At 42.8% G+C, this 16,942-nt stretch overlaps 1 protein-coding gene across 1 annotated transcript in view; it reads right to left on the bottom strand.

Annotated features, from left to right (window-relative positions):
• Positions 1–523: 523 nt before the first annotated feature.
• Positions 524–16,942, bottom strand: part of LOC124589421 (brain-specific angiogenesis inhibitor 1-associated protein 2-like) — a 546,580-nt gene continuing 530,161 nt past the window's right edge. Inside the window, exon 14 of the mRNA XM_047131552.1 lies at positions 524–2,764. Coding sequence (XP_046987508.1) covers positions 1,900–2,764 — 865 coding nt within the window. The 3' untranslated portion in view covers positions 524–1,899. The remainder of the gene's footprint in view (positions 2,765–16,942) is intronic.

Raw genomic sequence — 16,942 nt, 5'->3', positions numbered from 1 at the left:
GATGAAAATCTGTAGATTAAGAAAATAATGTTTTTGAAAAATCGATTTTTTGGACTCAGATACATTACATCCCCCCTTAATGAAATATAGATGCATTGGATAGTTTTGAATTATTGTGTTAAGAGACAAACTCACCAATAGTGACGAAGATGTAGAACTCAAATGAGATGAACGCAGAATATAAAAGAAGTCTGGATAGTGATATTGTTTAATATAGACCCTGAACGATCAAAACATTGGAATTATTATTCTTTTCTTTCCTTTTATTCACTTACCTCTTAGTACGACGGTATTTATTATTCTTTTGTTTCCTTTTATTCACTTACCTCTTAGTACGACGGTATTTATGTCTGTTGCGTTGTCTTGAAGTTGTGATCGAAGCATTACGCAGTCAACAACATGCAAACGAGTTAAAATAGTTTAAGCAAAATAAACACCGCCTGGACAGCAAATTCTGGAAATGAGGGACTAATTTTGTTTATTTTCAATCTTGAAACGTTGCTGACGAGGCAATAACTTTTTGAGTTTTGTTATCTTTATTGCAGAATTAAAATACAAGCTAATTACATATTTTATCTCATTAAGTATTAAGTAATGAATAGGAAATACACAAAATATATGTTTTAGAATACAGATGATTACATTCTTGATACATAACGTACAATTTATGTTTGAAACCTCTGCAGAGGAAGGAATTTACAGCTATGAACTGGCTGTGACGACGGTTTAAGTAATTATACGTTGCAATGTTAAGCACCTATTGATTCAGTGAGAAAACCAAGCGAACCTCGTTGCGTCTTCTGTGTATACGTGCACGTCGTCACGAACTTGCAATCATCGTCTCCAGAAGTATTCATGGTCGCTCGAATCCGGTCTTTGCATCAGAGCGAAGACCATACGAGCGTCGAAGTTGCGTATCGTTTCACCGCCAAGGTGCGGCGGAGTAACTGACACAGGCCACGTGGCAGTATTCCAACCTAGGAATCTCTCCGTGGCCCGTCAAACCATCGAAGTTCTTCTAGCGACCTATTACCTGTGAAAGGAGTCCATCAATAGATGTCGCATCACACTTTACTCTCTGAATCAAGTCACTTACGTGCCCTTAAAAAAAGTGATTGCTACAACACACTACTAACAAAGATTTGAGTAACGTCATATAACTTGGTTTCCCTTTCACATCTCAAAGCCTATGAGAAATGATACTTGTATCATTAGGCAGATTCAAACGGCTACGATTATGAACAATACATTTTAGCATCATAAGACGATCTTGAAAAGAAGGATGTTAAAGACCCTATCAACAAAATAGATATGACCGATAAGTAAAACATTTATATCCTCAACAACAATAAGGGTTCAAATATAGCACCATATAAAGATGTAACACAATCTTAAAAATTTCTCTTGATACATTCTATGATTATCTGTAAGTAATTATGGGTTATACTTGTTAACGAACATACATTTCGTTCTACATATGTGCTTTATCACTTTTCTACTTGGTTACTCCTTGAACGGAAGTAGAGATTACAATCAGAAATCGACTAATCCAATAACTAGTAAACACGCTTCTTCTCTGTACACATGGCGAAAAAAATATCTCAATAATTCATATCTCAAGCAGAAGCTCATTACAGGCAGCGCCGGACACCTGAATTATATGAAAGGTATGGATCTGATGTTGGCAAAGTGTTCTCGAGACAAAGTCATTCACTCAAAAGAACTCAGATGTAAAAGTATCCACCTTCACATCTGAGAGCAGTCTGAGAGCAGTGATACTTCACCAGCAGGTATGCAGTGACAGCTGGGAAGCGTAATCTGGAGTGCATGGGAAAGACGATGTCACCAGTAGCAGGACTTTCTACTTGTGAAACAAGGCCGTGCGAACCGCTCTCTGGCCTATTTGACGGCTGCGACGTCCATGCCCCAGAGCTTGTACCAGGGCAGCGTCATGCCGGCGCTGCCCTGTGACGCACCGCTCATCCTCTTGTGCGGCTGCTGGCTGTGCAGCTGCTGCTGTTGTTGTTGCTGTTGCTGTTGCTGCAGCTGCTGCTGCTGCAGCTGCTGTTGCTGCGGGCCCCTCAGCTGGCGGGGCACCGGCGCCGGCTGCTGTGGCGGGGGCCGGCGGTGGTCCTCGACCACGATGCACGACTCGCTGTCCTCCTCCTCGTCCACCTCGGAGGGCGCCATCGAGTCCAGGTCCTCGTCCTCGGTCTGCACGGCCACCGCGGGCCGCTCCTCCGCCTCCGCCTTCTGCTGCCGGCCGGCGGGCTTCTTGTGCTGCTGCTGCTCCTGGTGGCCGTTCTCCCTCTTGGCCTCGGCGTCCAGCGCGGCCGGCACGTCGACCAGAGAGCGGTGCCTCCAGAGCGACATGCCTTCCAGGATGTCGCCCGGCTGTTCGGAGCGGCGGAACTTCCAGAGCGACTTGGTGCGCTTCACCGGGTAGCTCGGCTTGCGCGGCGGGGAGTCCCTGCCCAGCGTGGTCGACAGGTGGGGCAGGCGGGGCGTGGTGGCCGACGCCCCGGGGGATCCCCCCCCGGAGGTGCCGTTGACCAGGCCGTTGGTGTACTCGCGACGACGCGGCTCCGTGGTCGGCTTCCTGCCGCCGTTGCCGCCACCGCCACCGCTAGTGTGGCCGTTGGTGGCCGCTTGCTGGGCGTGGGTTCCGTTGGTAGTGGTAGACCAGCCGCGTCCTCCACTACCGCGCTGCTTGGTGGGCAGGGTGGAAGACACCGGGGCGTTCACTGCAGTCACCGTCTTTTCGCTGCAAACAGTACACTTCTCGTTAAAAATATGGCTTTCGTGAATTACATGTAAAACACATCTGCAGATGATCATACAGCAGCGGACGTGGGTTCGACAAGAGGAGGGGGAAGAGGGGTTAGTCACTACCACTATCCAGGAATCTATAAATATAATAAAAGTGCGTTTGTGTGTGCACGTTTCAACTGGCCTGCTAAACTGCTGGCTCGTTTTCAACCAATCTTGGTACACACAACTGTTACTGGAATGAAATTTCCACTCTACAGCGGAGTCTGCGCTGATCCAAGGCTGTGGCTAAGCACTGTCTCCGCAATATCCTTTCTTCCAGGAGTGCTCGTTCTGCTAGGTTCGCAGGAGAGCTTCTGTGAAGTTTGGAAGGTAGGAGTCGAGATACTGGCGGAATTAAGGCTGTGAGGACGGGGTGTGAGTCGTGCTTGGGTAGCCCAGTTGGTAGAGCACTTGCCGGCGAAAGACAAAGGTCCCGAGTTGAAGTCTCGCTCCGGCACACAGTTTTAATCTGACAGGAAGTTTCACACCTGTTTTTCTCTGGAATAACCCTTCCAACTGGGACGCGAGAGTGGGTGAAATACATAACGCAGGAGAGAAAAACATGGACTGTGGGAAAATCGGAACAGAAGAGAATCGAAGCATTTGAGATGATGTGGTACAAATGAGTGTTGAAAATTAGGTGAACTGATGCGATAAAGAATGAAGAGGTTCTGCGCAACATCGGAGAGTGATGAAGTATGTGGAAAACACTGACAAGGAGAAGGAGCAGGATGATACGACATCTGTTAAGACATAAGGAAATGACTTCCACGGTACTATAGGGAGCTGTATAGGGCAAAAACTGTGGGTGAAGACAGAGACTGGAATACATCTAGAAAATAATTGAGGTCGTAGGTTGCAAATGCTACTCTGGGATGGAGAGGTTAGCACAGGAGAGGAATTCGTGGCGGGCCGCATCAAACCAGTCAGAAGACTGATGACCCAAAATAAAAGGAGATAGAAGAAGGAGATGGACAGAGGAAGGATGAGGAGGAGGAGGAGGAGGAGGAGGAGGAGATGACGAAAGATAGAGAGTGGCAGTCGGCCAAATAGTGTGGAAGGAGGATATGGGTGAGAGAGAGGGGAGGAGAAGATTGACAGAAAGAGGTGTCCCATCATACAGCATGAAAAAAAAATTGAACTAGTTTGTGTCGTAACAGGACAGGCGGTGCCTACCGTCGATATTTCACTGTTGTGTAGATATTTTCAGTCCAGCACTGACACAAAAAATAAATGTGTATAAGAAATGAATCACGTGTGCCTTATACCAAAATACTTGGAATATATACCTGATCACTTCGCGAAATTTTGCTAGTGAGATTCGGGTTCACCCTGTATATCAATTTTCAAACTTCACGACTGACTGTGCGATAATACAGTGGCATGGAAACTAAAGAGTTCGCATCTGCAGCTGAGTGATCAGAGACGTTGAGCGTCATATGGAGGAAGCGAGAGTAGCTACAGTATTTATGTTATGGCTCACTAGCTAACTCATCAGTTCGTTTCCTAGTGTACCAAAAGCTAGCCACCATAATATACATTTTTCAGTTGAAATTCACTATATTTCTTAAAAGATGAACGTAAGAAAATAAATTTAATACATTTTTTAAAAAATCTGAGGGTTTAACATAATTTTTTATGAAAGGTAAACGTAAGAAAATAAATAAAATGAATTATGGCAGTTTATTCCTTACCTATAATTTTCCATTTACAGACTGCTCTTCATAAAGGTCTCATAATTGCTAGTGAATAATTTGCTTTAACCAATTCATTTTATTTATTTTCTTACGGTCGCCTTTTATAAAAATTACATTAAATTTATTTTCTTACTTTCACATTTTACAAAAAATATATTAAATTGACTTTCTTACATTTAACTTTTAAAAAATATGGTGAATTTGAGCTGAAAAATATATATTATAGTAGCTACAATCTGTATGTTCTGGCTAACTTTTAAAGAACTAGCGAACGAACTCGTGAGTGAGCTAGTGAGCCAAAGTGATCCAGCACATACAGAATGTAGGCACTCCCGAGCTCGATTCTCAGTATTGATAGGGATTTTTCCAAGGTTGGAGGATTGGTAAGAGATGCACTCAGCGTCATAATGCCAGCTGAGGAGCTACTTGCTCGAATAGTAGCAGCTCCGGTTCCTGAAAATCGACAACGTCCGGGAAAGTGGTGTGTTGACTCGACAGTTCTCCATTTTGCATTCAATGGTGCCGTCGGCATAAAATGATATGTCGGTCGGTCGATACCGATGGGCCGCCAAGGCCTGTAGACGAAGCTTACGTATGGAGCTAAAAGTTTCGGAAATGGCAAGGAACTGTAGAACATGACAAGCTGTGTTCAACACAGGGTACTGTTCTGGTGCCTGCCTGAGGCTCTGTTCAGGTGGCTGGGCTCACAGCATGACTGTCTGCAGAAACCATTCCAGCCATCCACAGGATGACCGTATCTCCTGCCAACGACGAATCCGACACGGTTCTCGACTCCATGAGAAAAAAAAAAAAAACCCGCAAACCAAAAGAAATTGAGTAAAGCGAGACAGATAGGGAGAGACCCAAAAAAGGAAACAACTGAAAAACTGACTCCCCGAACGTTTGTTGAAACGACGGAAAGAAGCAGCATTCACCAAATGTACGCGTGCGGACAGCCATAGTTCGCAACGCTGTTTCAAAAATCGTAGTGGTGAGTGAAATACTTACTTTGGTGCGTTCTCATTTCGATTTTATGCAGTGTAAATTACTGTGTACTCAACGTTGGGGTAGTTTCTTGCTATTACAGTTCTTAAATCAACTACATGATACAATACTTCTATAATTTTCCGTTAAATAATTTTCAAATAACGAATTTTTTTGAACTGGAAGTTATGTTGAAGCAGTGGTAGTCAGTCTGGTCCCTCCGTTCACCACAGAACGTTGCAACTTTCATGGTGTCCGGTAGGGATTTTAAAAATATTTTCATTAAGTTTTCATAAAATTTTGACGTGAAGTGTATAAAAACTAGATATCATTATATTGTTGTAACTGTAATTTATAAATTTTATGAAGTAAAATTACTGTTCTTCGTTGAAAATCACCACTGCTGTGAAACCGGTGGGCGTTTAGGAAATGTTATTACTAACTGAGATACAGGAGTGGGCGGTAGGAATGTATGGTTGACTACCGCTGTGCTAAAGCAATGTATTAGACAGTAGGTTATATTTTGGTAGTGCGGTGGGAGAGACGGTGTTAAAAAAGTATTGGATCCACTCCTGTACGTACGTTTACATAACCACACTTCAAATATGACGCTGGGCAAAGGAAGTCGCTTCCCTGTGACAACTTAAAAGCGAACCGTACAATCAATACAGAACGATGTTATTTGCTGGAGAGATAATAAAGTACTTAAAAAATAACATCGGTTTCAGTGATTTTTACGACTCATGCAATGGTTGCAGTTGAGATACGAAAGAATGTACTCTGAAGCCTGTTATAGCTTGTAGTGTTTATGTGCACTCTTCATCAAGTTATTGTGTAAAATGTTTTAAAACAGCATTGCTTCCACTTCTTTTAAAAGGAAAAAAACGCCTCACAAGCTAACTGCGTGTGAAGAGGTCATGAAGGCCCAACGGTACCGACCGTCCGCCGTGTCATCCTCAGCCCACATGCGTCACTGGACGCGGACATGGAGGGGCATGTGGTCAGCACACCGCTCTCCCGGCCGTACGTCAGTTTTCGTGACCGGAGCCGCTATTTCTCAGTCAAGTAGCTCCTCAGTTTTGCTTCACAATGGCTGAGTGCACCCCACTTGCCAACACCGATCGGCAGACAGGATGGTCACCCATCCAAGTGCTAGCCCAGCCAGACAGCGAGTAACTTCGGTGATCTGACGGGAACCGGTGTTACCACTGCGGTAAGGCCGATGGCACCTCACAAGGTAAAGCAGAGGTATTAGTTAGAATAAATTTCTTTCATTTCCATCTAAGATCATAAAATTGTTAGGACCTTAGACTACCGGTTTCGGTTAGCTACGACTATTTTCAAATCCTGTGCTAATATTATGATGCGACTATTCTAAGCTGATACGAAACCACTATTACTCCAGAATATTAGGAGAAATCTTAAAACAGATCTGAAGATGGTCACAGCTGAGGACAAAAGATAGTCTAAGGATCTAACAATTTTTGAGCATATACGGAAATAAAAGAAATTTATTCTACGTTTTATGGATAACTCTGCCATTCGCGGCTATGTCGCAGCCTGTGGGAATATCAGTTAATAGGGCCTTGGATGGACAGTCGGCAGACGTCGGCAGTCGACCTGTTAATGTGTGGAATCCATTAGTAAAGTTCTGTCCGAAGTTGAGAATATTTACTTAATGTTGCAGTTATTTAATATGAAGAATAAATAAATAAATACTCCTGCAGTGTGGCAGAATTGTAGATACCACTGAAAAAAGTCTATTGCCTCAGAATTTTTGTCACAAAGTTAGCCCTCTCCATTATCAGATAATATTTAGTTCTATTATTTTGTAAAAGAAGACTGAATGTGAGAGATGTAATTCATTACCTCAGTAAAGGCAGCAAGCCGCAACATGACATCTGCAACGCGTGCTTCCTGTATCAACCCATGCAGTTAGTAAAAGCATCAGCACAAATTAGCTGTCCTCATGCTACAACGTATAAGAGCATATCTCAAGTATGCCCCTAGCCTGCGTTTAGCACACGATTGCAAAATAAATATGAACAAATAATCGAGTATTTAACGTCTTCACGTCAATCACTCATCGATGACAAGACACACACACCCTGGGTTATTATTTGTTAAGAAAGGAGTCCTCCTTAATCCAACGTTCTGAGAAAGAATAAAAGCAATTATGCCCATATTTCAGTTTCATTAAAGTCATTTTCTAGTAAGTTAACAAGATGAGGTATTGAATCTGCTTCCCGCATCGGTCCAAGCTTTAGCCCGTAGCAGCAATGACTGCCAAATTCTGTCGGGCATGATGATTTGAGAGGACAGCGCCCTTAACATTTTCTTCTATGAATGTACGTGTAGTTCGTCGTGTAAATTACTCTAGTTGCTACCAGCGCTGAGATGTTTGCTCATATTAATAATCCATTAATGAACTAAAAATATTAATAATTAAAAAAAGGGAAACCGAATTGAACGGTAGTCGTTGCGAAGACAGCAAGCATGAAATGAGGCCCAATATATACGTATGATTCATTACATATTTATTCTAACACTTCTGTAGCGAAGTTTAATTTGTGTACAACAGTTTTTATACATTCTCAGATTCCTATAGCAGTCTCTAGCACTTAACATTCAAGAAATTGGTAAAATGAAAGTGCTTTCTTACCAAGAAAAAATCATTTGTTTCTGATCTGCCGTCCCTCAAAGAGTGTTATTGTGTTTCTGAAATATAGTGAGGTAATCAACGCTCACTGTCCTCTTTTGTAAGTAAACGTGTGAGACTGTAGTAGTTACAAACAAGGGCCCAAAGTAATCGGCACTTGATTACTTCTTCTTTTCGAGAAACATTGTTTACAAAAACCAACCTCTTGTTCATTTCCATTTTACTTTTACACATTTATGCATCAGGTAAGTTTTGATACCCTTTCCACATTTTTATGTTCACAGCATCAGTTTAATAAGTCACTGGCTGAACCACTAACACTTACCATTCATACCACAATCAAACGATTGGAGAAATTCCACTTTGGGTTCACAAGAAATGTAGGCATACTTGAGACGAGACTTATCAGCACAATGTCCTTTAGCAGATAGCTTGAAGGAAGACAAACACACATTTATATCCCTTGTCGATATTTTTAAAAATGCTTTTCACAATGTTGAATGGAATACACTAAACGGACGTAGCACCGCACACCTACGCACATGGGATGCAATTCGCAGTAGTTTATGGAAGTAAAGCCGGCGTCCCGTAGCGCCCTAAATGTGTTCCATAAGGCTCAGATGAGGCGAAATTTGTGGCCAAGACATGAACGTGAGTTCGATATAACGCTCTCCAAACCACCATACAAGTATTTTGGCCTTGTGACAATGCCATTTATCTTACTGGAAGTTGTCATCACCGTCTGAGAGGAATGCATGTGGCCTGCAATGGTTGAGGTAGACCATTGCTGTCATGGTGTCTTCGGTTATTACCATAGGTCTTATGGAAGCCCAGATGAATGTCCTGCATAGCGCAATACTACCCACACCACACTCCATCCATTGTGTGGTGGGTATTTAGAGCAGCCTTTCCTCTGGAGAACGATGGACCCGAACACAACCATCGACCTTGCGTAACAAGAAATGTGGTTTCTTGTGGCACGTTTCCATTTATCCACGGTCCAATCTCAATAATTCCCTACCATCTGTAATTGACGATGTCGTTGAGTCAACACGCGAACTTCTAAATGTTGTTTGCTGTGGAGAACCGTGTTTTACAACGTGCGCTAATCGGTGTGCTGCGTAACACCTGGGCGTGCACGCCCGTGGTACTCCGTCGTCAGATCTATCACATATTGCCAGCTATCCGTTTTTTTTTACAGAGCAGGCAAGCCTCTGAATTACATATTCTCTGACGAAGCATTGACATCCAACGACTTGTCACCCACTCATGGTTTCACGGTCATCTAACCACTTTGCTGCTCATTAGCAGCACGCAAACAACCTTTCGCAGATGCTCATTCCAAGATGCTGGCCGTAACAATCTGCCCTTAGACAAAATCTGTGGAGTTCCCGATTTGTAGACCATATTGTCGCTAGAATGATTTCCCATTCATCTGTGCTCCAGCGACAGAGTCACGGATTAAAACATTTCTTAGACTACCGGTTTCGGTCAGCAATTGGCCATCTTCAAATCTGAAGCAAAACATGAGAAACAAATACAACTAGTAAACAGATTATACCTTAAAACAATAAAATATGCCATAACGAAAAATTGTGCAAACATGCACTTAAAACATGAAAAGGCGTGCCTGTTTGATAACATGTACGACTATAATAAAACAATTGTCACAAAAATATACACAAAATAATCGTCGCCCATATTTCAAATATGGTGTGCATTAGGCCTCAGTGGTGGCGGAGTCAAGTTTTCTATAGCGCAACTGCTCATAACAAACTGCAGTAGAGTAGCCGAGTGCCGTAAGCTCGTCAGATGTCGCCATTGCAAATATGCATATTGTCATTAGTTAAGAAACTGACTTTGACTGTGGGTGTGGGTTAGTTCACACCATATTTTAAATATGTGTGACGGTAAAAGTTGATTTTGTGCATACTTTTTGACGATGCCACTATGCTTTATTACCTCAGGACTTGTTATCAAACAGGAATCCGTCGTCAAGTTATAAGAGCACATTTCCACATTGATGAAAGTAATCAATTTTCGTTATGGCTCACCGAAATCGGTAGTCTAAGGAACAAACGTTTTGTTATCATTGACGAAAATAACACAAATTATTACACTGAGGCGACAAAAGTCATGCGATACCTCCAAATATTGCGTCGGAGCTACTTTTGCCTGGGGTAGTGCATCAATTCGACTGACGTTTAGCTGGAAGTCCACCGGAGAAATGTTAAACCATGTCGTGTCGCCTCTATAGCCGTCCATAATTGCGAAAGTGTTGCGGTTGCAGAATTTTTTGCACGAACTAACACCTCGATTATGTCCCATAAATGGTCGATTGGACTACTCGTGTCGGGCGATCTGGTTGGCCAAATCATTGCTCGAATTGCCCAGAAAGTTCTTCAAACCAATCGCCCACAATTGTGGCCCGTGGAGATTGTGCATTGCTAGCCATAAAAATTTCTTCGTTATTTGGGAACAGGAAGTTCATCAGTGGCTGCAAACGGGTCTCCAAGTAGCCGAACATAACCATTTCGAGACAATGATCGGTTCAGTTGGACGAGAGGACCCAGTCCATTCCACGTATGCACAACCCACCCCACTATGGACCACCACGAACTTGCACATTGCCATGTTGACAACTTGGGTCCATGGTTTCATGGGGTCTGCACCACACTTGAACCATACCGTTAGCTCTTACCAACTGAAATTCTGACTCATCTGACCAGGCCACGGTTTTACAGTAGTCTATAGAGTCCAACCGACATGGCCACGACCCCAGGAAAGGCACTGCAGGCGATGTCGTGCTGTTACCAAAGGCACTCGCGTCGGTCCTTTGCTTATGTAGCCCATTAACCCCAAATATCGCCGCACTCTACTAACAGATACATTCATCGTACGTCCAACATTGATTTCTGTGGTTATTTCACGCAGTGTTGCTTGTCTTTTAGCACTGACAACTCTATACATACTCAAACTGTTCGTGGTTGCAAGCGAAGGCCGTCGGCCACTGCGTTATCTGTTATGAGAGGTAACGCCCGAAATTTGGCATTCTCGGCACACTATTGGCAATGTGGACCTCGAAATATTGAATTCCCTAACGATTTCCGAAATGGAACGTCCCATGCGTGTAGCTCCGAATACCATTACTCGTTCAGTCTTTTAAGTCCCTTCGTGCGGCCGTAATCACGTCGGAAACCTTTTCATGTGAATCACCTGTGTGCAAATGACGCTTCCGCACAGGCACTGAACTTTTATACCTCGTGTACGCGAGACTACCGCCATCTGTATATGTACCTATCGATGCCCCATGAGTTTCGTCACCTCGGTGTGTACATATATAATTTCCTTAAGCCCATCTCTCAAGGAGTAAGGTTCACGTAAGGCTGTGAAGTGCCCGCTCGGTTAGCCGTGCGGTCTGACGCACGCTTTCCGGGCGGGAAGGCATGCTGGTCCCCGGCACGAATCCGCCCGGTGGATTAGTGTCGAGGTCCGGTGTGCTGGTCAGTCGGTGGATGGTGTTCAAGGTGGTTTTCCATCTGCTTCTGCGAATGCGGGCTGGTTCCACTTATTCCGCCTCTGTTACACTATGTCAGCGATTGCTGCTCAAACAGTTTCTCCACGTACGCGTACACCATAATTACTCTACCATGCAAACATTGGGGCTACACTCGTCTGGTGTGAGACGTTCCCGGGGAGTCCACTGTGGGCCGAGCCGCACAATAACCCTGGTTTCAGTGTGGGGCGGCGGTGGGGTGAGTGGACTGCTGTAGCCTGTTGTGGGGTTGTGAACCACTGAGTGCTACGGCGGGGACGAAGTCTCTCCGTCCTTTCTAGGTCCCCAGTACAATACAATACAAGGCTGTGAATTGGTGCTATTCACTGTTTGCTGACTGTGCCTAGATCGCTGGCTTGCATGCAAAAGCTCTCACATGAATAATACACAGTGCGACAGATAATGGGTAGGCTGGACTGCGTCAACTACAGCGCAGGCAAACTGGATGCTCTGCAGTCTTTCTGAAACGATTTTGAAGCAACTCTTCTCTATTATCTCGCATCTCGTAGCCCTTTTCGTCATCTTCAGGCCTATCATTTTGTTGATAGTCAAAGTTAGTCTGATATTTCGAAATTAATAACCCTCGTCACTACAAATACAGAAATAAAGTCCCTTGGTAAATTTCGGTCCTGGTCATTCGTTATTGGAAATACACTGTGATATAACATTCTGAAGAAATGTCGAGAAAAGAGGCAATTTACTTTCCCTAAACGTCTTAACATTTTTTTTTTCCTTCGAGAAAGGTCGACATAGGTCTGAGTAGCACCTACACTTACCTCGTTGCCATGTTAAAATCTACTTCTTTTGCCAGACGCAGCAGAGCCTTGAAAGATTCATCTCACTAACATTCTAATGCAGTTGGAATTGAGACTGAATTCTGAAACAGCAACTCGGAAGAAGAAAGGTAGATAGTTTATAAAAAGACCATTCTTGGTATAAAATTAACCAAGCGATTTCTTCACCTACATTGATGCAACACTCGCTAGAATTCTCGTCCCACCAGCTATCAATGTCTGACAAAAAAACTACGTTACTCTATTGAAAAAATCTTTAGTTACTTGTATGTCACAGCAGATAAGACATTTTCTTATACTGCCCGTATGTCAAAACATTTTCCTTTCCTTCGTTTACCAAAATCTCGTTTCAGTATTTAAAAACGGTTATGAGATACAAGGGATGTTATGTTTTATTCTGACTTTATCGCTTTCGCGTGGGAGAGGAACTGAGTGCGGTATGTTCAATACTTTTCTCGATTATGGAGAAAGATGTAGATCCTGTCCAATGATTAAGGAATAATTCGATATGGTAGCTACCTTTGGTACTCAGGAATATATGACCTAACATGCACCAAATATAAACTCCTAGCAACCTTTCTTTTTTCATTGCAAGCTACTCGAATTTCGTGCAGTGGATTACTTAATTCTGAAATGTCACAATCGCTTCGACTGTTAATGAAACAATATGCAGCTCATCATAAAGCTGACGAATTCGGCTAGGAGATACGATAGAACTGCTTTTTAACAAATGGTTTATTTAAAATAGTTTGAAGAAGATTGCAGAGCAGCTGGCAGGTGCGTGACACTGTTTCCTCTAGCCGGTTAATCATCTCACCTTCCATTATGTGACGTCAGACAAGAACAGGACTTCTGACTAGTCAGCGCAGATAGCATTCACAGAACCGTACAACGAAAACAGCAACAGCAGTATCGCCGAATATATACTGAGTTGCTGGCCGGAGTGGCCGAGCGTTTCTAGGCGCTTCAGTGATCTCCTTAGGTTAGTTAGGTTTAAGTAGTTCTAAGATCTAGGGGACTGATGACCTCAGAAGTTAAGCCCCATAGTGCTCAGAGCCATTTGAACCATATACAGAGTTCGCTGCAGGGGAGCAACCTAACATACAGCGGATCTCTTGCTGCGGAACCGCCCGCGGGTACAAGTAAACCCATTTAAGGTATCGACTTGCTCTTCTCAGTCGACTGCTCCAGAGAAGTGAGTTTACCGCAGTGCCCCTGGCGTTTTATTCCAGTACTGAGTCTCATCTCTTTGGAGTGGTCATTTTCGTTTACTCCTAAGCGTAAAATTGTCGGTTTTGTGAGAGATGTCCGCTTGCAGTTGGCATCCAAACGGTTAAAGTGAGGTCAAATCAATCTAAATGTAGTAATAAAAGTAGGAACGAGCAATGATAACAGAGTTTGTTGATGACTTAAGCATAGTTCGTGGTGGAAGTTCTTGTCAAAGGTCATCTGATAAATTCTTTACATTGCTGGTAATTGACGGAACAGGAAAAGTGTCATCCACAAATTTCGTAAAATAAACATTTATTCTTTGGAGAAAATATATATTTGCAAACACGTCAAACGAGATCGAGAACGCAATAATAGCACCCTTTTTGGTTTATCGTTTGTACCTTATTTTCTTGCTAAATGCCAAGTAACAGCGAAAATCATTTTTCTCGTCAAATAATTCAGACTTTTCCGGTGTTAAAACAGTTGAGACTTTTTCTCTGTAAACGCAAATGCCCTTATGCTTTCAGATATTTCGTCTCTCTTGTAGGAGAACACTAACAGTACAGAATACCAGGACTTTGTCTAACTTTTCAGTGTGTCACCGAAACAAAGCAGACAACACAATGAAGATTAAGAAGACATGGAAACACAAAAGCTACTTCTGTGATAGGAGTGAGCTCGGCGTGCATAGGTTTTCAGCAGATTCATCCACAGTACCCCGCTTTTGCGCATGGGCCAGTGTGAAGCATACTCGGAAATTTAGAACTCCACACTTGGCACAGTCTACTGATCATTGACGTCATAGACACACTCGCTAATTTACAAGCAGGCACGAAAGATGCACAAACTTCGAGTAGTCAATTTTGACTAAAACGTCGCACGTGTAAAACCCGATTAAGCCAGCAGCGAATCTTACTTCATGTGGGATGGGCTTTACAGAGTCACATGCCTGCAACGCCACCAGGAGGAATTCAGTGTCGTGGCGGGTAGGAGTCAGAATGTTTTGGCTGATGAATGTGGTGTAGGTGAAGTTGCTGTGATCACTACCATGAACTACGACTGTCATACAGAAAGCGTAGAAAGTCTATACCTACACCCTGTGCGTCGGTTTTGTGGCAGCTGGGATACGTCTGTGTTCAAGAACATCACGACATTTTACTAGTACCGTTAGTACGACATAAATTTTTGTCACTTTCGGAAATTAGTAAGGAAAATGGCATGAGTAATGGATTTGTCATTCTCAGAAGTTACAGGGGAGAAGTGGCTTTGCAAATAATCGGTGTCCAGTTACCAAAGTCTCCAGATGTGGCCACCAGTATCAATGTCGAAATCAAAGCGAGGTGGTAGTAGGCTCTAGATACTCACCCACTGTCCGAATGCAAGCATTTATATTGTTTTAATAGTTATAGGTGTTCAATCAAAACTGAAATGATCTTCAAGCTAACAGGAGAACAAGTCCCTCCTTTTAGAATTAGCGATTCATATTTAAATTGTATTTCCTAGCAGAGTATGGTTGCCATATTAATATGCTTACATGAATCCGTTTTTGTGGGCTGCAATATGAGTTTATTTACGTTCAATTCGTGTTTATTATCGTTGGAAGCTGTGTTGAGAACAGGTTTCCTACTGTCTGATTTTGAAGTTACAATTAGGATGAAAATATGAAGAAATCTTTCCTTCACAGTCAGAAGTTTAAAGTGAGGTGTATCTAGCTTTAACGAGATTTGTTTTAGTTGTTACTCAGACGTGGTAATCTTCCTAATATCATTCCTTCTGTTAAAAGCGGAATTACTTCCTCCTAGTTTCCCCATATACATCTAATTAATATATTGCTATCACATTAAAACTATCTTTCTCTGTATACATTTTCTGTCATTTCCATTCGCTAGTTCCAAGAGCCCTTATTAAATTTCTCGCATAGTTGGAAAAAAAAGAAAAAACATGCGGCGGCTTATATATTTGTATTTCGAGTTTTTAACTTAAACAACAAAGTTCTACAAGAACTTTGCTCTAGTGTGTGAAATAACACTGCACGTATCTTTCTAGCCATCGAAATTAATCTCTTTTATGTACACACCTATTGTATGTTTTTCGGGAGGTTTTTCTTGGTTGTAAGGCAAATGCTGGAACTGCAATTATTCCAACTTGGGAAACCCTCTGCTCACACCCACCTCCCTGTGTTTTGGTTGACGAGAAACGAATTCACAGTGGGCCAGTTCTCAAATAGTCTATCCTTCTGCCACAGTAATAAAATAAAAACAAAGTAAACGAACGAATACATAATATGTAAGATATAAAATGTTCACTGTTGACGCAAAACGTGGCTGACGTACATTCTCTACGCTTCAATCTATGACAGTCCTCAGTTGTCACGCTTGCCTGTACTCCGTTATTAGACTACTCTCGCAGCTCACGATACGTCGTTCACAAATCCGCGCCATCCATAACACAATAAGACAAGCGGAATAAGTTGGCTGATCCTAACGCCCGTTACTGATGGCTGGAGGTAAAATGTACATTAAATTACTCTGTTCGCGGCTTATTGTCTGGCGAAAACTAACACACCGTTCGTTAGTGCCCGTGACTAGACAGTTTCACTCGCTAACAGGCGACGAGAGCAGTAACGGATGTTTCTTATCGCGTCACGTGAAAGCGTGATGTCTATATTTTTACTTCCTGTGATCGCCTGTAACGCTAATAACATGAATTTAACGAAGAGAAGTCCAGAAAGTAGATGAAGACTGTAGAAAGTTCTGACGTGCAGCACGTTTTAGGTTCCTGACAGTGTCATAGGAAAACTCTCTCTCCGTTGACTCATGCTAAACGCAACCTTCCACATGCATACAGACTGGCTTGCAAGGCATAATTTACTTAGTTTGGTACCTTCCAAAACTACTCTTCCAGAAATGTTCTCTGAGAATTAGAAAGCAAAGGAGGTGCGGCGGATTGTGAGCCATTCGAGGTTAACATACCCATTCATGAGTCGCAACACCAGTTGAAAATTATCACCTTATTAGTTCCACTGAAAAGAACCGCAAAGCTGTTAGAACAGTATAATGTCAGAGTGTATTTTTACTTAATGGTTATACGAAGCGTCGTGTAATCCATAACTGTACCGACTTGAATGAGACCACATTCATGTCAGAGAACACACCTGCTAAACAACCAGCAGTATCATATGGTCCAGACTGATTTGTCGTACTCCCAATAACCATTAAACTACTGGAGT

This window comes from Schistocerca americana, chromosome 2 (assembly GCF_021461395.2).
Source record: "Schistocerca americana isolate TAMUIC-IGC-003095 chromosome 2, iqSchAmer2.1, whole genome shotgun sequence".
NCBI lineage: Eukaryota > Metazoa > Arthropoda > Insecta > Orthoptera > Acrididae > Schistocerca > Schistocerca americana.
This window is presented reverse-complemented; position numbering and strand designations above follow the sequence as displayed.